General features: G+C 48.2%; 1 protein-coding gene across 1 annotated transcript; it reads right to left on the minus strand.

Moving 5' to 3' along the window:
- Positions 1 to 289: 289 nt before the first annotated feature.
- EXOC3L4 (exocyst complex component 3 like 4) lies at positions 290 to 22,286 on the minus strand. Its single transcript, XM_059819975.1, has 11 exons — positions 21,944 to 22,286; positions 17,566 to 18,217; positions 13,871 to 13,988; positions 12,179 to 12,304; positions 10,752 to 10,852; positions 8,683 to 8,778; positions 6,366 to 6,480; positions 4,184 to 4,306; positions 3,319 to 3,471; positions 2,566 to 2,687; positions 290 to 452 (listed from the first exon to the last, which is right to left on the minus strand). The coding sequence occupies exons 1-11, from the start codon at positions 22,284 to 22,286 to the stop codon at positions 290 to 292; spliced, it is 2,112 nt and encodes a 703-aa protein (XP_059675958.1).
- Between the last annotated feature and the right edge of the window lie 1,523 nt (positions 22,287 to 23,809).

Raw genomic sequence — 23,809 nt, forward strand, 5'->3', positions numbered from 1 at the left:
CAAACAACAGAGCAGCCTCCTAGCAATAAAATCTGTATTGAACGCAGGGTGGATGCAGTGCCTGGGCTGGAGTTGCTGCCCAGGAGCTCTCGCAAGGGGTCAGTGTCTTGGAGTGTCTGTTGTCTTTGGTTTCTGAACTCAGGGTACCAAGTTCAGAAAACTACTCCTTTTCCCACGGCAGTCAAAAAGTTGCATTTGCAGAAGAGCGAGGCAGGGTAGCAGATTTTGGATCATGCCGTAGAGGGAGCATAGAAGGAGGGAGGATGCTGACTGCTGGTTTTGTTATGTTTTAGAAGCAGCTAATGATCACCGGGGCATCAATTTCAGCAAAGAGTGTGCTGCCCTCCTCACTGTCAGGGCTCTCCAGCGCGCGGTAGCTTTGACGAAAAATTGCCGCTCTCCTGGTGCGCCCCAGTCCCCGGAGCGTGAGGACTGCCAGGATGTGCTCCTTCCTGCAGAAACCAAACAAGTCCTCGCTCAGTCCTGGCAAGCAAAAGCAGCCCAGAGGTAAGCAACCAACAACCACACCGGAGACGGAGAAAGGTCATGACAAAATCCTGGGCAACATCGCACTGGAGGACCCACCAGGACAAGGATCTGCAGCCTCTGGATGTACCAAGCCAGTGAGCATCAGCTCCCACCACCCTGCGCTGGTGGGACACCCTCCTGCTGCTGGTGCTTCAGGGAATTTCCTGCTCCGTCTCCACACACACGTGACGTCTTTTGCAAGTTTCCCTGAGAGGCTGCAGACCTTTTATTTAATGATTATTTTGAGTTGAGTAATGGAAGTGCTAATATTTAGGAAGCTGACAGGCACTAATTAGATTAGAGCTAGGAAAGCCAACTTGGAAACATACCCTGTTCCAGTAATCTTAGTATATACAAATTCAGCAACGTCTCCAAGAGCTCAGGGGAAGAATTAAGAGAGACCTGAACAGGAAGCAATGCAGGTCCAGCAAGTTCCGCCTCATTTTCCAAACTTCATTGTTAAAAATAATATTACTCAATAATGGAAAGCCAGGAAACAGATCAACCAAGAGGATGAGCTTTAAAACCTGGCTTGGGTCTAAGGATAATGATGAAAAAGTACCACAAATCACAGCCTTGTAAATGGCTTTTCTGCCTGGAAAATTGTTTTCAAATAGCTACGCCTGACTAGCCATCATTTATGTCCCCCACCCTTCCCAGAATAAGCACTGCCTCCTTCGTCAGCTTAGTCTGGCCACTGGGATTAAGAGGTTTTTTTTTGTAGGATAGGTGTGTTCACCTAGGAAATTACTCAGGAACAATTATTCTTTTTCAAGTCCATGTCCTGAATTTCCCCACACAGATAAGCCCAAAGCATATCTGACCCACTCAAGTTAAATATACTTACGAAAAATTTTGAGCCTCAGTTTTGGGAAGAGGAAAATATATTTAATGACATTTTTTTCTGAATATTTGAGGGTCCACTTCAGTGTTCTGAGCGATTTCTTAAATTTATGGTTTACTTTGATTGTATAAATGTTGTCCAGCAGGAACTGTGTAACCCAGTGCAAAAACCTTTGGTCTTTTTCTGAAATGACTCTGATGAAATGGAATTTTTTGCAAGCTGTACCATGATATTCCTTCTCAATGGTTGGTAGAAGAGCTGTAGAAGAGGAAGTAACTTCTGATACACAGCTGCTTAGCATGGAGCTAGTCACTTTGTTTACTTTTACAGTAGCCTTAAATTTTGCAGATGCTGCTTTGGAACAGCAAATGGAAAGTACAAAAGAAAACGTTTGTAATTTATTCCAAAATTTAGTGCTTATGTTGAGACCCTTGCAGAAAATGCAGCTGAACTGTGTCAGTGTCTGCTGCACTTTGAGGTCTGAACCTGGGAACAGGAGGCAAAGTATTTGCTCCAAAGCTGGAGCCTGCAAATTGGCAAGCTGGGCTAATACTGGTCATGCAGTGAAGAGCAGCCTGGAGCTTTACAGTGAAACAAGGTTCATTTGTAGCAATAAAATGGTGTCCAGTGACAGGACACGTGGGAATGGTTCAAAGTTCTGTCAAGGGAGGTTTAGACTTTAGGAAGCATTTCTTTACCAAGAGGGCGATCAAACACTGGAACAGGATTCCTAGAGAGGTGGTTGATGCCCCAAGCCTGTCAGTGTTTGAGAGGCATTTGGATAATGCCCTTAATAACATGCTTTAACTTTTGGTCAGCCCTGAAGTGCTCAGGCAGCTGGACTAGATGATCGTTGTAGGTCTTTTCCAACTGAAATATTCTATTCTATTCTATTCTATTCTATTCTATTCTATTCTATTCTATTCTATTCTATTCTATTCTATTCTATTCTAAAATGAAAAGGCTTTTGAGGTAACTTGTGTGAATTATAAGATCCAGCAGACGGGGAAAAAAGAGAAAGGATACAGCCATCAAGAAAAATAAGGTGGTATTCCCCCTGTTGCCAGCACCTTGACCTGTAACGTGTGGCTACCAGCAGAAAAGAGAAGCTGAATTGCTTGGCCAAGGCAAGGGGCAAGCTGGTGCGGTTTGGGATGGAGCCCAGCAGTTCTGGCATCTGCTATTTCATGTACCTGATATCTGGATAATCCTGACACAGCTCCTTGACGTACTCCTTGATCTTGTCTTTTTTCTTCTCCCCAATGATATTGGCGATGTGATGTATGGCGGGAAGGAGCCAGTTGGAGTCAGAGCCCTGCGAACGAGGAGGCATATGGGGACGTCAGGGGGAAGCGCAGCACCTGCAAAATGCTTTTTACCTGCAGGGCAGAGCACGGCAGCGGGTCACTTTTACTGTTGTAAGACAGTACTGCTGCAGGCAGGACAGGCTGCTCTTGGACGGGCAGGGTGCTGCTGGGGGGGCAGCAGGGTGCTGGCCAAGGTGGCACTGGGTAGCAATGGCAAGGCACCCCTGGGAACTCCTCTGGGGCCTGACTCTGCACACCCTGATGTTCACGAGCACCCCAGTAAGCCAGACACTGGCAGGGCATTGTGGCTGTGGTCCAGCAAGGCAGCGGATGCCAGAGCCTTCACCTCCCACTGCCTAATATTCTTGTGTGTCTCACCACTGAGAGGGTTTTGCCTTGGCCAGGTAACCACCCCAGTGGGGTTCAGTGCCCCACACACCTGACTTTCTGCAAAATCCAGTTAATTCAACTTTGGCTTCCCTGCAGTAATTACCTTGCTTGCTCTCTTTTAAGCACTTTTACATTTCTGGAGGCTTGCCCTCCTTGAGAGCCTGCCGCCTCGGTCCCCAGGAGGCCAAGCGTGGACATTGCACCTCTGGGAACGGGGCAACGGCGGATGCCAGGAGTGAACTCGCATACCTGATCGATGAGCATATTATTAAGGATTCTGGCTTCCTGGTTCATCTTTTCACTCACTTGCTGCCGTGTCTCCCCATTCATTTTCCGTCTGGGTTTTATGACTTGCATGATGTATTCCCTTACCACATACTTATGAACGTCATGTAAAAGCTCCTGGTTAAAAAAAGCAAACCTCTTGTTTTTTCCGTGGTTCCCTTGCAAGGCCACAGCAGTGAGAGAGGGCAGGGGAAGCCCTCGGGTCTTTAGCAGGAGCCCAGGGTCTAGAGAAGATGCCTGAAGGTAGTGCACCGGCCAGCACAGGCTGCCCAGGCCAGCCCTGCGGAAGGGAGCCAGTGGCTTGCAGCCCCTCGCTCCGGCACAGAGCGATGGCAGTGCCCGAGAGAATGCCATGGAAATACTCCTCACCCTGAAGTGGCACATGATTTTGTGTTGGCAGTTTGGTTTCTCAGTAACAAAGGGGGATATTTAGGATTGTTTTAAAAGTATGTTTTGATGGTGCTTGCAGATTTTACATATAGAGCTGTTATCACCTACCCATTTATTTATTTATTTCACAAATACATAGATGTGAAAGGAGCATTTAAGCCTGCGACTCATGGAATTATAATGTTCAGTGGCAATGTCCACTGAAGCTTTTTGTTCCTCTTTAAAGAAATCAGTTCCCATATTTAAACTAGAGAAAGGAAGGGTGTTGCTTATTCTCACAGGGAAGTACGGTAATAGCTGAGCTCCCCTGCATCAGCAGTCCCCACAGTTATAAACAGCCCCCACCACTGGAAAGGAGTGTGCAGGTCAGACCACAGCCTGCAAATGACAGTGGCACCCCCCAGCATCACTGCGCCCGGGCGCGGGACCAGTCGCCTACCTGCCCCACAGGCTCCCTCATGTGCTGCAGGTGCGCGGAGAACTGCGAGACTGCCGACGCCAGCGAGTCCGGCCTTTCTGTCCCCAAAGTCCAGTCCTTGGTCAGAATTTTCTTAAGGAGTGGCTGAAAAAAGACCCACTCACTGATGGCACTGGTAATAAGCAGACTAGCTGATGCACTAGCCGAAGGCACCCAGCCATCTGCCTGCTCAGGGGACTAGAACCAAAAAGCACAGAGCACTGATGGTACATCCACTCTGCTTGAAGACACACCAGGAGTTAGGAACCAGGAGCATGGAGCAGGCTGGGTTTCTCTCTCCACCCCAGGGAATTCAGACCCACGTCTCCCATTTCTGGGTGAGCGCCCCAATGCAGGCAGAAGCAGCATCACTCCCTGAGCAGGAGATGCTTTGGCATTAAAGGCTTGCTTGGGACACCTCATTTCCTTGCTCTGTGCCTTATTCTAATTCACCAGCTATATTTCTGTAGGTAAATAAACTGGTATCCCCACTGTATGGATGAAGAAACAGATGTAAATGTTAATTAGAGGAAACTCAGGCATGGCTAGAACAGGCTGTGGCGTGCGACCACATTTGCTGGTGTTATATGGGTTTGCACTAGCTATGGACATGACAAGTCACTTGGTAATGAATCTTGGAGATTAGCCCAGTAATCCATCACCCCTCCAGTCTTCTCCACAAGGAAATCAAGCTTCTCTTGTTCACGGCAAGATGTCTGTACTCCCTGCAGACCCATGTGTCTGTGTGAGGTCTCACTGGGATTTTCCTTCTGCTCATTGCTCTGATGTGTTGATGGGGGAATAGCAGCTCGGTGCATCCCCAACTTGATATCTCATGGTCAGTGATGATATGGGAGTGATGGCACCATTTCCCATCTGCCATGGGTACAAGGTGCTCTGGCCAAGTGTCCCTAGTGGGTCTTGCCAGGTCCCCAGAGCTAATGTGCCTCCACACATTGAAACATAGCAATATCTGCTAAAGGCGTCTGGTGGCACCTGGAAGAGAATCCCCTAAGGGCCAAATTCAAAATATCCCTTCCCTGGCACATCCCCTTTGTACTTTTCTCCTCTTAGCTCTCAGAATCTCTGTCTTTAGACTTCTAGCAATCTTCCCAATTACTTCCCTGACACAGGCTCTCCTGCTGTGTCTCAGCCTGCTGGAGGGCTGTTTAGAAATGCTTTGCCTTGGCTGCTCTCAGTTCTCACGACATTTTGGCTCTCTTGCTCAATGCTTTGGCTGACTCCTTCCTCGCCTGTCCCTTAGGCTCTGAGACAAGCTCTGCAGTCACCGGAAAGTCCCCTTGGCCAGGCAGGCTTGGCTTAGATCGGAGCAGTTGCATGACTGTCTTGGTTTCTGAAAGTTATGTTTGGTGATTTAGAAAGTGAATTAGGATGAGTGAAAACGGGTGGGACCAAAGGCTTAATTTCCCCATCTCTCGTGTTATACCAGCCAGAGCTAGTGAACCCCCAGCTGCCTGAGAGCAGAAATTCCTGTCTACAGCACCTGGGAAGCACAAACTGCATTGCAGCACATTGCCTTTTAGGCCTCTCAACACAAGTTAAGCTGATATCAGAGCTTTATCAGCTGATACCAGAGCTTCAGCATCCTCATGCTGAAAGAATCAGTCTTCCTTCACCATGGAAACAGCCTGGAAAAATCACCTCTACCAGAATGAATTCTGTCCTGTCTGAAGAGGTTGATAACAGACTGTGGTGGCAGATCTACAAATAAGTAAGAGTAAATCAAAGTCGTGAAAAATCTGAACGTTTTGATAGAAGGAAAAATGTCCCATTGGTGGTGTCCAGTTGATTTCCCCAGTGCTTCACTATGGGTAAGATTTCCTCCCACTGCTTTGCCTGAGATGCTGGAAGCCACTAAATGCCGTTTTCTTTTTGTTGCCGTTGTACTAAAGTAAACAGCTTGACAAATGTATCATTGCTCATAGTGAAAAACTCCCAGGATGCTGGAAGTGTTGCCTTGGGTTAAGGAGGATTTCTATGAATGTTATGCATGATGCATTTTGGAGGGACCATGAATGATGTCATGCGCTGCAAAATGAGGTCTAGTCGGAGTGACAAGAGAAAGTCAATGGCCCTCAGCTGCTGCAGTGGTCCTGCACATACCCGTTACATTTAGAAAATAATGTGGTCAAGATTGTCTTACCTGTGCTTTTGTTCTTAATTTACTGAAAAAAATGTTCTTGAAGTTCCTTGTGAGAGCTGCCAAAATCTTCTGCAGTTCCTCAGTGTTGACTTTAAACACTGTTTCTAACCCTGACCTAGGGAGAGAGAGAGACACCACCAATGGGTTAATGTTGAAATGTAAACTATTACACTGTCCTAAGCATTTTATCCAGACTGGCATCTTGGGCATTATTTTAAAATAAATTCGTGTATCCAGCACTTCCTCTTGGAAACACTTAATGGGTCAAAGTAATGACTCTTTTTGCACAATTCTGTACACTGAAAATTGATCACAACTGAGTAACTGTGCTTAAAAAAACACCTATTTCCTCATCAGGTGGGACAGTTCAACCATGAGGAGCGATTGCGCAGGCTGCTTACTTTTTCACTTGAGCAACACTTCTGCTAAATGATCTCCAGGTACCTGAGAGAGCACTGAGGGACTTACGGGGTAAGAGAGAAGTAAATGATAAAGCCAGAGAAGGGAAAGCTGCCAACCCGGCGTCCCCCAGAGCCCGGCTGACTCACTCCACACAGTGTCCCTCGGCAGCGGCTGGGGCGGTAAGCTACAGAGGTGGAAACCTGTGGATTTTCCTAGGGACAGTGTGTCCTTCTGCATGGTTTCATGCTAATGAGGAAGAAGACACAACTTCTGAGAGGCTAATGAAATCCCCAGCAGTATGCGTGGGCTTTGGGGGCATTGCGAGCTCCTGGCTTTCTTCTCACTTTCCATCCCTGCCCCGCTGTAACATGCTGTGGGGGAAACTGAGGCAGCACCACCAAAATGCCAGTGGAGCATCGCCGGACGTGCCATGTCTACTGCTGTGACCATAGAGCATGGCAGGTTCCTGCCACTGCCTGGTAGCTAGTTTGTATATCTGAGGCTGCCTGGGCAGGACTACAAAACATATAAGAGCACCCCTCTCGTCCCAGGCTGGGGCTCAGGTCCATAACTCCTACTGAACACCTGGAGTCTGCGTCCAGCATCCACAAAATCATGCTGTCAGGGCACCTACCTCTGCCCAGCAACTCACCACCTGAGGCTGACAAATATTTAACTTGATGCAGGAATAAACCCAGGGGAACCAATCCACCACCCAGACGCCTGCCAGCTCCCTGCCCGGGGCTGGCTTCTCCCTTCACCACCTCTCCAGTCCCCAGCAGGGAATGGGAGAGCAATTTTCCACAGGGGCAGGAGGAGGGAGAGAAAGCCGACTCCTCAGTGAGGTTAGCATTGCTGGAGAGACCGTGCCATCTAGAGACTTCCTGACGGTAGTGCTCACTGCGGCTGGAGCCCTCGGCTCCTCTAAGACACTGCAACATGAAATCCTCTGCATCCCTTAAATAATATTTGGCATATAGCATCCCCGCCACAGGCAGTGCCAGGCAGTGATGCAGCAGCATGGGCTGGAGATAACAACCCAAGCTTCTCAGTGGCCAGACCCCAGGTGTTACCTGCGTGTCGGCTGGCTGGGTTGGCCTCTGAAGCACCACATCTGCATGGCAGGGACAACCCCACATGTTGAAGAGCCCCCAGGCCTCGGTGGGCCGTGTCCCTGCGTGGCTGCAGACCATCCCCCTGGGGCAGATGCTGTACCAACAGCCCCGTTTCCCCGCGGCACTGGCACGGGAGGGCTGCGGCAGCTGTGTGGGCAAATGCGGGGTGGGAAGGTCACCACGTGCCACGGCACTGGGCTGATGGACCAGACCCTGGGAAACACAGTAACTGGCATCATCCTACTTATGGGGAGAGTGCTTGAAAGTACTCTCCTGAAAGTACTTTTTAATAGTCAGAGCTGGTGGGCATACCTGTTTATCAGAGGCCTTTTCAATGCATGGCTTTAAATAACTAATTCTTAACACATGCAAAGCCCTAGAAGTTCCTCCTGCCAGCAGCCATGGCAGGGGTTTATTTGCAGGTTGAGTGCTTTCACAGTTTCCTCCAGCCCAGTGCCAAAAGCAGTTGTCAGACCATATTGCTGGGTTTATTCTGCTCAACTCCAGAACAAAATGAAAAAAAACCTCCTATGGGGTTGTAAAAGATGGGCTAAAAATGAGTTTAAAGCTTGCACGCGAGCACCAGATCTGTCGCCACCTCTGCCTCTTCAGCCTTTTGCCCCAGTGAAGTGACTTCCATCTGCATCTCTTGGGGAACATCCCTGCCATGAGATGAGGAAGGGCTGGAGGCTGAGCACCCAGCGAGTCACCCCCGGGAGACCTTGATCTTTCTTTTCCAGATGCCGACACCCTCCCAGACCCCAGCAAGACAGCGGCTCGGCTCAGGGGAGCAGACTTACATCAGGTCGTGGAAGCTGTTGATGTAGGCAGCGAAATAGGGCGCAAAGATGGGGCTGTCCCGGGCAGTGCTCCACGCCACAAACTCCTCCCCGAACCTGTGGAAGATGACACACAAGTAACGCTAACGGGAGGGGGACCGAGGATGGCTCATCTTCTGTGTACACCGCGATGTCAGGAGACACCGGTGGCTGGCCCAACCCGTCCCCTCTGTATGCGGACATGTTTTTTCCAGCTGTCGTAACATGTGTGTGCATTGGAGGGGAATAGATGACAGATAATTATGGGTTTAGGGTGCGCTTGCCTGAGTGGGTATGCAGCACTTTTTGGAGAGATGCCAGGGAGCTTGGCATGCCGAATCTCTGACTTTTCCTCATGCTGAGGGATTAATTGTGGCCGTGGTACTCAGGCTCATCAGTCTGGTCCTTCATTTCTTTGGCTTTTGGGGCAATATAATATGTGTCCTCTTAAGCACACAAGGAAAGGATTTACCTCAGGGCTGATTTTACAATAGAAGGTGAATAAGAACAGGGCAGCACACCTACATTTCAACCCTGTAACCTCAGCGTGGTGTGTTAGGTTCTATTTTCCATGTAGCGCAGCTTTTACAGTTTTGACAGCTGTTTTACAGCCAGGTCCACGCTGCTGGCAGGAGGCTGCGTGCTCAGGTGGGCTTTGCCTGGTGGTCCCATTCTTTGTCAAGGTAAAGGAACCTGCTCAGGCTGGCCTCAGCTGCTTGCATCTCGGGTTTGTTTAAGAAAAAGCTTAAGTTTCAGTGACCCTTTCATCTGGGAGCCCTTGCTGTCCTGGCTTGCATTTTACACCAATTTTGTTTTTAAAAAAAAGGAAAAAAAAAAAGAAAAGTTAAAAAAGAAAAAATCATTTTAAAAAAGAAAACAAAGAGAAAAGAACAAAGAAAAAAGAGGAAAAAAGAAAGAAAGTAAAAAAGAAAGAACAGAACATCAGTACTGCATTTCTCCTCAAAAACCCAGGCAGACTTCAAAGCCAAATAGCTGGTTTGAACTACCCTGCTCGCTCAGGGTGTGGGAGACAAGTGTAGATCACTAGGCTATTGGAGATGAGGGTTTAGAAGGGAAAGCGTTGCCTTTAGCATATTTCGGACATCTGCCGTGCCCTGGGTTCACAATCTGAGAAAGCAGTGCTCGGGCCCCCCAGCCTCACTCCTGCAAAACGTCTATTAGGAAACTCTCCACTCCGTGCCTGCCAGAGGTGGGAAACTTCAAAGGTTAATGTGGAATTATTTTTAGTCTTGCTCGGAGTTGATCCATGCCGAATGGCCTTTCTCCTCTGCGGATCGCTGCTCTGGTGAGTGGCTATGATCCCCAAAACACAGCCACGCCGGTGGGGAGGGACAGCGCCTCGCTGTGCCAGGACCCTCTGCAAGCCAAAAACCTTCCCTGGAGCATCCCCAAAGCATGTGGCAGGGGAGAAGGCCTGAGGCCATAACTCAGGGACTACCAAGCACAAAAACATTATTTCAGGAAAGGGGCAGGGTCCTGTGCCCTTCAGCTGGATAAATTTTAAAAAGACTCAGAAGGAAGCCCAGCTATATGTCTTGCCCGGGTGTCACAGAGAGGGTCCCATCAGCCATTTCTATGCCCATAGACATGGGATGCATGAGAAAACCCTCTCAGCGTGACTCACCCTGGGACACATAGATGATGTTTCGGGCAAGCAGGCTGTGGCTCTGGGACTCCATAATTGCTGCTTGCTTGTGGCTGTAGCTGCAAGTGACCAGCATCCAACACCACAAAGGTCCCGGATGGATGGGACTGCAGTGGTCCCATCCCTTTCCAGCCAGCAGCTCCTACCCGGAGCACTGACCTCAGATTTTGGGACTCACAAGGGTCCCATCTGGGTCTGTTTAGGACTCCCTCCAAGTTGTTTTGCTGCTTGCTCATTACTGGGTTCATTGTGATCTCTATTCTCCCAGGAGCAGGCCCATGCCTGCTCGGTGCCAGCATCTGGTCCAGTGCATGGACTTTTTCCCTGTTTTTTTACCCATGTGGGACTCATTTGGAAGGAATGTGCTGCCCGGAGCGGTGATGACCTTGGTATGAATTCATGCAGCTCTGCCAGGCACAGCTCAAGCATTTTCATTCCCAGGCTTCTGCTGATCACTTCAGATATCTTCATGTGCTCCCCAATGATCTAGAAAAGGGCACGAAAAATGCCAGTGAATAGGACAAGCACAGGAGAAACATCCTTTGCAAGGATCTCATGCAGCTTTGGTTAATAAAAATGACTCGTTTAGCAAAGGGGGAAACAGTCAACTTGTCGCCAGCCGGTTTTCATTATTCTCTGGCAGAATAATGAAACGAGCCAAGAGACACAAATTATGGCATAATCATAGACTCATAGAATGGTTTAGATTGGAAAAAACCTTTAAGATCATCAAGTCCAGCCGTTAACCTAACACTGCTAAGTCCACCACTGAACCATGTCCATAAGTGCCTCATCATTCATCCCTAATGGCCCCGTGTCCTTCTACTGTCTGAGTGTGAGCTAGACACAGTGTCAACTGGAGCCCCGAGCCACCCTGGTGCTGTCCTCTTTTGGGGGGATTCACGGGATGGATCAATCCCCTACCCAATGCTCAAGAGGAGCTGAGCTGTCTCTGTGTCCCCATGCTGAGGGTGGCTATAAGCACCATCCCCAGGGTTCTGCACAAGCCCCCTCGTCAGGACCAATACCGGGGTCGCACAGAGGGTCGGACATCACCCCGAAATCTTGCTTGCACTGGGGCTCCTCCCTAATTGCCATTCCCACAACCCTCACTGCCTCTCCAGAGTGAGGCAGGCTGCAGTCCCACTCTGGTGCTTCCCAAGGCATCCTACCCATCTGCTAATCCAATTCAGACCTGTCTTCCCAGTGATCACACAACGTGTAGTATTCCTCTTTGGAAAATGAGTCACGGCAGCAGGCAAAACTCTTTGATTTTCTTTCTTTCTTTCTCTCTCCCTCTCTTTTTTTTTGTATTATTTAATTGAAATGACTCAACCCTTTGAGTGAGGAGAATGAATCCAAACCCCTCCTGGATTTATTACCCTGTAGTCCCTAAAGCTAGTAGGAGCTTTTGTTTTTTGTACTGTTTAAATTGGAGTGGCTGTCACTGCCTACGGCCTTTCCGTGGCTGCCGCAGCCCTGGGACAAAGTCACTCTTTTAGCCAAGGGGTTTTTCTAACAAACCTTTTCTTTCCTTTCTCTTTCTTCTTTCTAATCAAAGAGATTTAAGGACTTTAAAATCAGTTGCCTATTATGTTGCTGACACAGTTGACAGCAGGTTTAATTTGCAGCTAGAAGGCAAGCAGGAGAGCTAAAAGTTGTAATAAACGGCATTTTCTGCTCTAATGTATTCTGCCAGTGCGTGACTAACATAAATTATCACAGGAGGCGATACCTCCACCCCAGAAGGTAACAATCCAGCTTCCCTGGAGCCACAGAGCCCCCCACACTTTGCCCCAGCTAATTAAATACCGTTTGAATATCAAAGGAGAGTGAGGAGTGGTAGAGGTTTTCCTTCACTTCTGGATGAACTTCCTTCTCCCACTTCTCCATGACCTCCAGTCTCAGGATGTTTCCAAAATAGCTTTTGATTTTCCCCTAAATGTTAAACGTAGGAAGGAAACATGCAGCTCAGGATAACGAAGCAAGCATGAGTAAAGCGGCTTGTGGCATTTTGCTCTGTTGGCACGTGTGTAAGGCTCACGTGTGTGGCGGGGAAAGGTAAGCAGAGTCAAAGGTCTTGCTTCAGACCCCATCAGTCTACACAGAATCATGGACAAAATCGGGACCTGTGCTGTGTGGGGCAAGGTACTCCCAAATCAAAGAAGAATCATTCTCCTGGCAGGGAAATACTGTGTCAGCTGTTTGACTGCTTGATTGCAAAGTCCTCCAGCACATGTAATGCACAAGGTCAGGATTAAAGATCAAACTGGTCCTTTCTGGCAGTACAGGCGCTTGCGTAAGTGGCAGCACTGTTCAGTCCTGGCTGAAAAATCAATCTTGTTGCCGGTGAAACAAAATGATGTCGGGAGTTTCCCGAAGATGTCGGGAGTTTCCCGATGCCAGGAGTTGACCGACGGTTCGCGGCTGAAGGAACGGATGCGTCCGACTCAATATGAGTGATAAAGCATAGTTCCCTTTATTATTCAAGCAACACATATTTATACCGTTAGACCTAATACGCACCTACTTGTTAGATCCTAATTGGCTGAGCCTAAAACATACGTCTACTTGCAGTTTGAGCCTAACAGTTACTTTTGTTTATGTTCTTCTACTTGCAGTTTGAGCAGCTGTATAACTCCCTTCTACTTTGATCATAACTACTTGTTATCTACATCCTCACTTCTCAAGGACGCCCAGTCCTTGCCACGTAGCCCTTATTTATTGCTTTGCTTGTAATTTTCCACAGGCCTGTCTTTGTCTCTCTCAGAACAAGCTCTGATCCATCAGCTGCACAGGACCACCCCAGGGGCCCGCATCCTGCCCTGCACAGGACCATCCCAGGGGCCCGCATCCTGCCTTCCCACAAAATGATCCTTCACCAGCAAGACGGAGCAATACTAGTTTTATTCATCTGGGTACCTTGAGCTCACCTTCAGCAGTGTCCTGTTTCAGAAATGGTTTGTAAGAAAATGTCTGAGCCCAGCAAAGACCCAGGAAAGCATGTAGTCTTACCCAGGGTCCCAGCCAAGGACAGCAGAGATAGCTGCAGAAGGGGCTTCCTAGAAGGAGCTGAACCATGGGGAGGTCCTCTGTTGGGGACAAGCCAAAGTTGTCTGGCTATAGCAAACCTCAGATGTGCTGGAGGAGCTCACACACAGTGAAAATAGCAGCTAAAATGTCTTTACACCCGACTTTGCAATGTGTTCAGTCTGATGAAGCCCAGCTATGACCTTTTGGTATGCCTCTGCTATACTATATGGGTCTGGGACAGTCCTTTTGGCTCTGTGATCATCCAGGTTCAAGCTCATGGCTTCTTCGGTCCCAGAATTGGTGTTCAGGATTTTTTGCTTTTGATTAAAGGCCATTCGGCATGGTGCTGGTGGGACTCAGCACCTGGTGGGGCTAGGAACCGCGATGCAGCCACCCAAGACCTCTGCCTGGGAGGCTGGGGCTCCGACTACCTTCCTGGGGGGCACGTGGGGGCAAGGTCAAAACTCTCACCTTTGCAGAAGTGATGTAGTCGTTCTTCAGTTTATCCCAATCAGCTGGTGTTAACAGCAGGGACAGGTTTTCTGTCTTAACTTCTGGTTTGAGATCAGGGTGACCCAGAAAGAGTTCACTGGAAAGATTCAAACGAACAAATTATGTTGCCTCGGAGTATGAGTAAACTGATGGAATATTCATGTGGCATGAGCTACATAATTATTAAGCTGTGAGAAATATACTTAAAGCTTAAATTGTGATTCTTGTTTTCAAGCTTTAACAAGAAAATCTTTCCTCGCTATTCAAAATCCTAATTATCTAAGGTTCCAGCCCACCTTAGAAATCATGAGACTTCTGAGTTGTTTGGACATGAAAAGTGCTATGAGAATTTACTTTTTTAAATAAACAACCTGAAGCTGATTCATTTGACTATAAGCCTGCAAAATGCCTTTCAGGGTAATTCCTGTAGCAACGTGCTGCTTTGGAGTTAGCTGATCTCCCTGGCTCCTCTCCGGTGTCACATCACGGCTTACGTCAGACAGTTATTTTTCCCTGAGCATTATCCCCAGCCAGGAGAGGTGGCAGAGCAGGTCCTGCTCTGTGCAGGGCAGCCTCTGGAAGGCACTCCCATGCCTGGGACATGGGCAATGGCAGCACCACATCTCCTCCTCACATGGAAGCAGTGGGTGGACGTGCAGCTACAGAGTCTGACTCCAAAGTGTGCTCAGCTGACACACGACTTTACCACTTGCTTTCCTCTGGATTGCCGTGGAATCAGGCCAGCTGATTAGTGGGGAGGCAGGGAAAGGGAGGGAGTGCTTGTGTTTCTCCCTCTGGGGCGGGAAACCTGTTATTAGCCTGTACAATTGAATGTGCTACCCCTGCAATCTTGCCATGGACCATGGAGGCATTGCATTTTTCAGGGTGATGAAGGTGGAGAGGAGAAAGAAGAAAATATTCATGCACTTGAATAAATTGCAAGCAGTCACCTGGTTAGCAAGGAACCTACAATGTCCTACACACAGCCTGTTTAATCACCGAAAAGGGCTCCCATTGCCAAACCAGTGCCAAGCACATGGTTAGGTTTGGATCCAAGTGAGGATTGTACTGTACAAGGTCAGGCTGGTGCAGAGTGACTGCCCAGCAGAAAAAAAGCTCAGCCTGCTGATACTGTCCTGGAGTCAATGTTCCTGCAGTCATGGTTCATATTTCCTGCGGAGCGACATTTGCACATGTGGAGCATTGCACAGCCCAGCTGCTGCGGGAATCTGCTGCTCATTTAAAAGGACACCACAGGTTTAAATACAAACTCCCACCATGACTGAAAGGACTGGCTCAAATGTATACTCGAGGAGCTTATTCCCCTCTCTTTTTTCCATTTGTTTGAATTGTAGCATCAATAATGAGTTTGGGTCAGAAAATTTCTTCTTTTTTGGGATGGGTCCCAATGGGGGGATGAAGTTCGTTTAGAATGGGAAAATCAAATGGAAACCGCCCAACCCAGCAAGGTGATTGCAAGCAGTGCCCAAAATGGCTTCAAGCTCTCAATAAGCTCTTTCACAGCAAGTTAGAGGTACATGATGGGGGCACGTTTCTTTGGTGCAGAACCTGCTGCTGAAGCTCGTTTCTTCCCCCCTCTTCAGAAATGTTGGGGTGCAGTACAGTTCCCAGGAGCTGGGGACATGCAGGAATTTCCCTCCAGATGCAATCAGCAGGGACTCGTGTGGGAGAGTGGCAATGGGTGGGAGTGTCATTCCCGTAGCAGTCCTGCCATAACGCTGGTCAGTCAGTGTCATGATGCTGAGGGAGTTACACACGTCATCACGGTCACCACACCATAAATGGGGTTTTAGCAGCAACCAGGCAAGTTCACAGAATAAATTGGTTGAGGGCTGTTCAAAACAAAGACCATCTGAGGTCCAAACATCCCTGAGCCAAAAGCTACCCCAGGCTAGGAGTACTCTGGGCAAGTGTCACGGCTGCTTGCCCTGCTCCACCACTGCCCCTTCCCTGTCCGTTTGTGCTGGTTTTGGCTGGGATAGAGTTAATTTTCTTCATAGTAGTTAGTATGGGGCTGTGTTTTGGATTTGTGCTGGAAACAGTGTTGATGATCATACAGAGAAGTTTTGGTTATTGCTGAGCAGTGCTTACACAGAGTCAAAGCCTCTTCTGCTTCTCACACCACTCTGCCAGTGAGCAGGCTGGGGGTGCACAAGAAGTTGGGAGGGGACAGAGCCAGGACAGCTGACCCCAACTGACCAAAGGGGTATTCCATACCATATGATGTCATGCTCAGTGTATAAACAAGGGGGAAAGCTGTCAGGGGACTGCTGCTTGGGGACAGGCTGGGCATCAGTTGGAGGGTGATGAGCAATTGTTTTCATTTGCATCAGTTGTCTTTCTTGGGTTTTATTTTTTGTTGTTGTTATTTTCATTACTATTATTATTATTATTTTATTTTATTTTATTTTATTTTATTTTATTTTATTTTATTAAACTGTTCTTATCTCAACCTGCGAGCTTTCTCACTTTTACTTTTCTGATTCTCTCCTGCATCCTGCTGGGGCAGGGGCACAGTGAGCGAGCGGCTGTGTGGTGCTTAATTGCCAGCTGGCATTGAACGACGACACCATTTTTGCCCACTGTTAGACTCAGTGTTGATACTTCAATCCCTTTTTTGTTTGTTTGGGGGGTGTCAATTAGTTTGCATTTGTTCCATCCTTGGGCATCTGGTTCAGGCCATTCCTGGAGACCAGCTACTGGAGAAGACATGATTTTGCTTTGATATGGCTGTTCTTATGTGCTTATTAACAGACCCATCTCCTGTGGATGTTGCCTCTCTCTTCCTTCCCACCCCACCGTGTATTTCTGTTGGGTTTATTCTGGGAGCTCTTTGGGGCTGGGATGATGGGCTGTGGTCTCACTCAGTGAACAACTGAGGACACAATGCCTGGACCTTCTACAGGTGCCTATCTTAGATGTCTCCTTTGGCTGTAAAAGAAGGCAATGTCCAGCAGCACAGTTTTTACTGTTGTGAAGAATTCCTGCCTTTACTCCCACACACAGAGGGTGCCCTGAGGATGGTGTTTGGTATGTCTTTGCAGCTCCTAGAATATTTTAGTCACCCCTGAATTACAGGGAGCTTTAAGAGGTCCTAAAAAACATGAACCTCCCATTCAAATAGTGGACACGTCTGAGCCAAAGCCTTTGTTTTAATGTGGCTAATTCCACATGGCAATGTCTTGGCAACTCCTCCAGATGACTCTGACCCCTGAACATGGCGGGTAACGTGGCCTGTTTCCAAATGCATCACAGTTTTAATTAAAGAGGAATAAGGCAGGGCTCCCCCACAGGTCCCTCCCTGTGCCTGAAAAAGTCACCGAGCAGCTGCTGGACCTTGCAAAGTATTTGCAGAAAGGGAGCAGGTTTATCAGATTTATCTGCAAGGAGGAGCTTCCTGGTGTGTGCGAACAGCAAGTGGGAGAGGGAGGGGAAAACAAGGTAATTTAGATCTGTGAAAAGCAGCCAGTGTTTTATCCACAAACCTTTGTCCCCACCTATTAATAGATTAGCAATCTGGCTCTACTGTAGAAGTGACTGTGTCTCTCTTGCTCGCTCAGGAAACTGAAAATAGCTCGGTGCTTTCGAAGCACCCTGAGGGGCTGCCACTCTCCGGAGGAGGCTGAAGCAGTGTGGCAAGTGCAGCATCTTACCTGCAGTAGGTGTTGGCCACCCAGTCGAGTAAGGTGTAGAGCTCATTGAATTCCAGCGGTCTCTGGGAGAGATCTTGCAAGTGTGAGGCAACGGCCTTGTGAAAAGCCTCCACATAGATGTCACACACCTGGTACTCCTCTGGGTAGCACTTTTTTACTGATAACTTGATTTTCAGTAAGTCTTCACTCAGGTGTTTCTGGAGGAAACCTAAGTGGAGATCAAGCCAAGAACTCTCTTCTTCCCTCGATGCCATGGGTACCTTCTGGACCCTCTTTCTAGCGCTCTCGTTGATAGCTTCCCTCCACTCCTCCCTCCACTTTCTGGGTGTGCCGAGCAAGTCCAACCCAGGACTAGCAGCGTTGCCTGTGTTAGGATGAGCTGCTTCTTCACGGGCAATTAAAGTCACCAGGGAGGTCAGCATGGTATCCTCTACACTGGGATACTCCAGTGTCCCCACCACGATGGACTGGATTGCATTCGTGATGGAGTTATAAAGCAAATCCACATCCTTGGATTTCCTCACAAACTCCTGGGGGTTATCTTTGTATTTCTCAGCATCTCGTTCAGCTATAGTCTCATCTTCCAAGTACTTGATACTTGCAAATGCTTCCAAAAGCTGCCTTTTCTGAATAAGCTCATTGATTTCCATTACTGCAGAAAGAAGGGGGGAAGGGGTTGGGACAAGGCAGGTGTTAGGAGATTGACAGGTTGGTAACTAACAAAACAAGGTGCCCCACAGGGAGGCTTGCTCTGAGTAGCCAGGTCCCAGCAGTGCCCTTGAGACCGACCCCCCGCCCCGATCTCTCCAGCTCCTGTTTGACACAGGAGAGGAAATCAGTGGAAATGCAGTCACTGCAAATTGAGCCCCATCTCTACACTGCTGGTTTCAGAGGTAGGAAATATCAAAAAATTTGATTATAACCCTGCAGGAAAACCTCAAGCAATGGCTAACAGGGCTGTATAGAGGGGCACTGGGGTCTCAGGCTGCATAAAACCACCCCTGGCTCTGCCCCTCTGTTAGTGTGGAGCAGGAACAGTTTGTGATATACCCTCCCAGCAGGAATTCCTTTAGCAGGGATACCCTTGTTTCCCAGCATACCAGTGTGCTCAGCACAGCTCTGCTGCCGCATTGACCACAGGGCATTTCAGCATGTTGCCCGAGAAGGCAGGGAGGGTGCCCAGGGTCCAGCTGGAGGGGTGGGAGGGAGCACAGTGGGACAGACTCCCTCAGGCCCTCTGAGCTCCCAGGTCAGACATCTCACTAGAGGGTCATGTTTGCCCCCAGCCTACCCACCAGCATGTCCTCCAGAGATACCAAGGCACTGGGGGATACTGGCTTGGGAATGCTCCTGATACATTTTTGGGAACATTCCCTGTTCAGATGTAGCCCTGGGCAAACCCTGGGCTCCCCTCCTGTCCTGATTTTGTGCATTATCAAGTTTTCCTAAGACGCTTTCCCAACTAATGTCACAGTTAAACTGGCTCCTGCATTTCTGAGGACTGAGTAAAATGCTAATGCAAACTGCAGAGGTTGTCGCTGGTGATTTGCTTTATGAGGACTCCTTGAGACACAGGGACTGAGGTAGCAAACCAGACACTGGCCCATCCATGACTGGCCACCCTTTCCAGCCTGTGCCTACCACAGCAAACAGCCTCTGAAAGTTGCCTCTTACCTGCTTCAGACATTTAGGAGATGTTCTGTGAATGCTTGTGGTCCTCAGACTCCTCTCAACCAAAAAGAAGGACTTCTGGAGGACCAAAAGCCACAGCTTCTCAGCTTTGCAGTCACTGCAATCTACAATAAACTTTTGGCTGAGGAGGGAGGAGAGTCTCTGGGATGGCGGTCCTGGGATCCCATCAGGAGGAAATGGAGAAACACCAAAGTATGACAGGTATGTGAAGTTCACCCGCCTGGGTGGTTCAGGATTGTGTGATCTAGCTGTTCACTGCCTGTATATAAACCTACAGTCAGATGCCAAGCGCTGCCTCTCATCAGTGACATTTGTTTTCCAAGCAGTGAGCACTGCCGTCCCTGGATGGTTTGGAGAGGTGTGCGCATTGGAGGGGGATCCAAACCTGTGGGTGCTTTCTCCTGGTGCTCAAGTCTCACGTGGGTTTTCCCCAATTCCTTTGCTTTTGACACTCACTACCGGTACTGGCTGGTGTTGGCTGAGGCTGGGGGAAAGTCACCAAATACTGTTACCCCCAAAGTGGCTGAGGTCTACTGAGTTTCCCATTTCTTTTTCAAAGCCTTGCTGGTGCAAGAACTACTGCCTATTTGCCAGTAGCACATGAAGTATTTGCCATGTGTTGAGGAGATCCGAGAGCACTGTTAGCTTTTGAGAGGCCTCAGGAAGCTCTCGCTATTTTCAGCGTCATAACAGATGGTCTGAACAGGAGATCCCACTGTGATACTGTGCATAAGGCAAATACTAAAGAGGAGAAGGGAAAGGGTATTATTTAGGCATATGTGGCCACTGCTTCTGGGACATACACATATAAAGTGATAACGAAAAATTGGAGAGCACTCAAAGATATGAAGGACTGGTTCGTATCCCATAATTTATGCCCTTGGGCTCATCTGCACACAGATTTTATACCTGTGCAGCATAAGAGTATCTGTATGAAGGCAGAAATACACCACATAACCCAACTACTGATGTAGCATACAATGCATAGAGCTTTGAGTGCCTATATAAAGCTACAGTTGCTTCTGCACTCAGAGGGGAGGGAGATTGTGCCAATTAACTTAGTTTCTTCTAGATAAATTAATATAAAACTTGTGTTTGCACAAGTGCTTGCAGTGAGAGACTAAAGGAATACATTCTGTTCTGTTTATCAAAGTGAGAAAACACCATTTAATCACCATCTAGGATAATTATTCAGGGAGGTGAAATTGGGTGCTAAACGGATCTTTAATTTAGCAATACAAGATCAGCCAGCTGCTAGTTGAAGGAAGACAATTGAAAGGCAATTAACCATTATGCAGCTTAATGGTGCACATGGTGGAGTCTCCTTTGCTTGCCATATTTATCTCAGGATGGGATGTGTTTCTGACAGAGCTGCTCTAGTCTAGGCCAATCATGAGTTATTTGGCACAGGATGGGACTTCTTCATGCAATTCCTCAGCTTGTTTATTGCAGGAGATGAAAAGGGCTTGTGGTAACATTTCCTATTGCTTCTCACCTATGACCCTTTGAGAGCAGACTAGCAAGGTTTATGAGGTGGGCTCAGATCAAGCTTACCAACCTCACAATGTATCAGTGCAAAGCAGTAAATAACTTCATGGCACAGTAGATCACATGATAGCAGTGAGACAATGTCAGCCCTTCTGTCTGATCCCCCTGACATCCTAGTCATGGGATCCGGTCAGTAGACCAAGAATTTCTTTCTAGAAATTTAGGCTGAGGAAAGGTCAAGCTATGTGGACCTACCTTAGTCTGTCTCCTGGTGGATGCATTGTAGTACCTTTGCCTTGAGAAGGTGGAGGAGAACGGTGCTCAAACCAAGATCAAAGTCATTACAGTCTGCCCACACTTGGGGAAAGGTGAGAGCTATGCTGAAGGTAGTTACTATAATTTGACTAAGACCTATCTATATAATGCTGATAAAATGCATGAGAATAACCAGCCTGGGGAAAACAAACCAAACAAATACTTGCAGCACCACTGTTGTGAGAAGAATAGATGGCAAGTCAGCGTAAGAAAGCAAAAGCATCTGCAGAGGTCCCTTTGCAAGGCAGTCTCTAAGATTAGAAACCAAGGTGGAGGTGCCGAAGCAGATCACATCCAAATCATCTTTTTTCCCCTTCAAGGCCTTGCAGCAACCTACAGAGTACAATCTGGGGACCATCAGTCTGAGAGCTGAAGAGCAGAAACTGTCCAAAAATGCAATGCAGGCAACAGCATAGGAATAGCCCACATTGCACTTCTCGATACTGTCAGACCAGCAGTTCCCAAACTGTGCTCAGCAGATTAATGACTGATATGTATGGTATGGTATGGTATGGTATGGTATGGTATGGTATGGTATGGTATGGTATGGTATGGTATGGTATGGTATGGTATGGTATGTCTGCTGATATGTGAGCCAACAAATTGATGTGTTGATTGTGGGTATGGTTCTGGATATGGTTAAACTAATGTAGTGAAGGCCACAGAGCAGCCTGTTCAGTGACGGGCGACCTGACCAGGCTGGGCCAGGTAACACCCCAATGAGTTTGTACAAGGGGTGACAGATGTCTCTGCCCTGTAATGGGATGCCTGGTTCTTTAGCATCTCTGTTGGGCCCAACAGCATGTAAAGTTGCAAAGTGTAAATTGCTTGAAGGTTACATATATCCCGCTGAGCAAATTACACTGGTGGTTTTGCTTCTTACCTGAAAGAGGTTTTCCTTGAATAGGCTCTGCTGCTATCTTCTCACTAGTCTCCTCCATGCTATTATGGATCGTGGTTTTGTTCTCCTCGTAGCTCTTGGAGAATCGAAAAGAAAGACGTTTTCCTTTCCAAGTACCAGTACCTTCCTTTCCTTTCTCTTTGTTCAGACTTCGTTTTGATTTCCGGATGCTTAACATTGTTTTAATACCTCTTTCAAAGAACCCACTGTCCTCAGTACGCAAAGTTGGGCTGCTCAGTTCAGAAGCAACCTCCATCTTTTCCTCCCCTACACTCTTCGTCGGAGAGGCTGGTTCTGAGGTTACGCTTCTTGGGTCTAACTCCATATTTCTATTCATCTTGTAGCCTTTCAACAGCGGATTTTCCAAACAGACCGACAGTAATCACTGAAATGCACAAACCAGCAGAATTAGATGAGAGGTTCATAACAGGGTATTACCATGTCTCCAAAGTCAGTCCTGGACTGAAAATCTGTCCCATCCCTTTCCTGTGCTTAATCCAAGGATGGAGCAAGTTGTTCTAGCCTGTAAGTACTGAAACGTTTTCTCTACCCACAGACACCAGGTACTGGTCTGCTTTTAGCTCTGGAAGACTCCACTTAACTCCTTAAATCAGGCAAGTGGCAGCTATTTCTCCAGCACCAAGGAATCACTAAACATCAGAGATGCTGAAATATGTGTAAACATACCATTTTGATTGGTAACAAGGTATGTTTTTACTTTCCATTCTTCTAGGTGGATTTCCAGCCTTGTAGTAAAGATAACCCTTCCTGAGTCTGACGGGAGTATTGCCACTTTCTGATGCAGATGCAGCAACTTTGGGTCTGCTGCTGCTTCTGCCCTGCTCGAGTCCTGACCTGCTGCTGCTGGAAGGTGGCCCAGGGGTGAGTGGTCCCCGACGGTGGGCAGCTGAGCTCTGCTCTAGCCCCGTCCATCCAAACCCATGGCAATCTCTGCACTCTGAATCGTCATGGTTACAGCATGGGAGGTTGTATGATGTAGTAAAGGTTCTCATCACTCATCCTGCCTCAGAGCACTGCATCCTGCCATGCTGAGAACGGATATCTCAAGAGCCAAGCAAGCCCCTGCGTGAGCTGCGGGGGATGCTGCAGGAGATTTCAGATTTCAACAGAAGTGCTCCTGTCAGTGCTCCTGGGCTGTAGTCACATCCCCTGCACTTGCTCTGCTGCAGACAGATCGGCTCCCCTCTGCCCACTCTGAGGGCTGGCCCGGGTGCATGGGAAGGGGGCAGAGGGAGAGGTTTTGCCTTCCTTTCCCTCCCTTGCAAAGGGCTCTCACCAGGCCACCAGCTAACACGGCCCGCTCACAGGGACGTTGAACACCGCAGAGCTCTAAGGATGGAAAATGCTGCATTTCCCCACAGCAGGCTCAAGGCAGCTCCGTGATCAGTTTACATCATTAGAAACAGCTATTGCTTGATATCACCCAGGAACTGCCTGTCTCATGTCTGTCCAGCTCACAGGAGCCAGAGACTGAAATACGGTTATAGTGAACAGACATGTTGAGACTCTGGAAATACATCTCAGCCTTCCTCAGTCTGAGTTTGGCCAGATTTTCACTCCATTGTGCATGGTTATTTCACAGGTTATAAACTGCAGGGACTGTGCCTTCCCGTGAGTTTGCTGAACCCCTCACCCCGCAGGGGCCAGACCCTGCGTCACACCCTCTCAGGGGGAATATTTAATCGTTCATCGCCTTGCTCAGGAGCTCACCCCATCACAGCCCGTACAGAGGGTGGGAGGGAGAGGAGGGCACCCCATTTTCCAGGGATTTCAGTAGGAATGGGTCTGAGTCCCTAGCTCAAACCCTGCATGGGGGGATCTGCAGCC

This window comes from Gavia stellata, chromosome 7 (assembly GCF_030936135.1).
Source record: "Gavia stellata isolate bGavSte3 chromosome 7, bGavSte3.hap2, whole genome shotgun sequence".
Classification (NCBI taxonomy): Eukaryota; Metazoa; Chordata; class Aves; order Gaviiformes; family Gaviidae; genus Gavia; species Gavia stellata.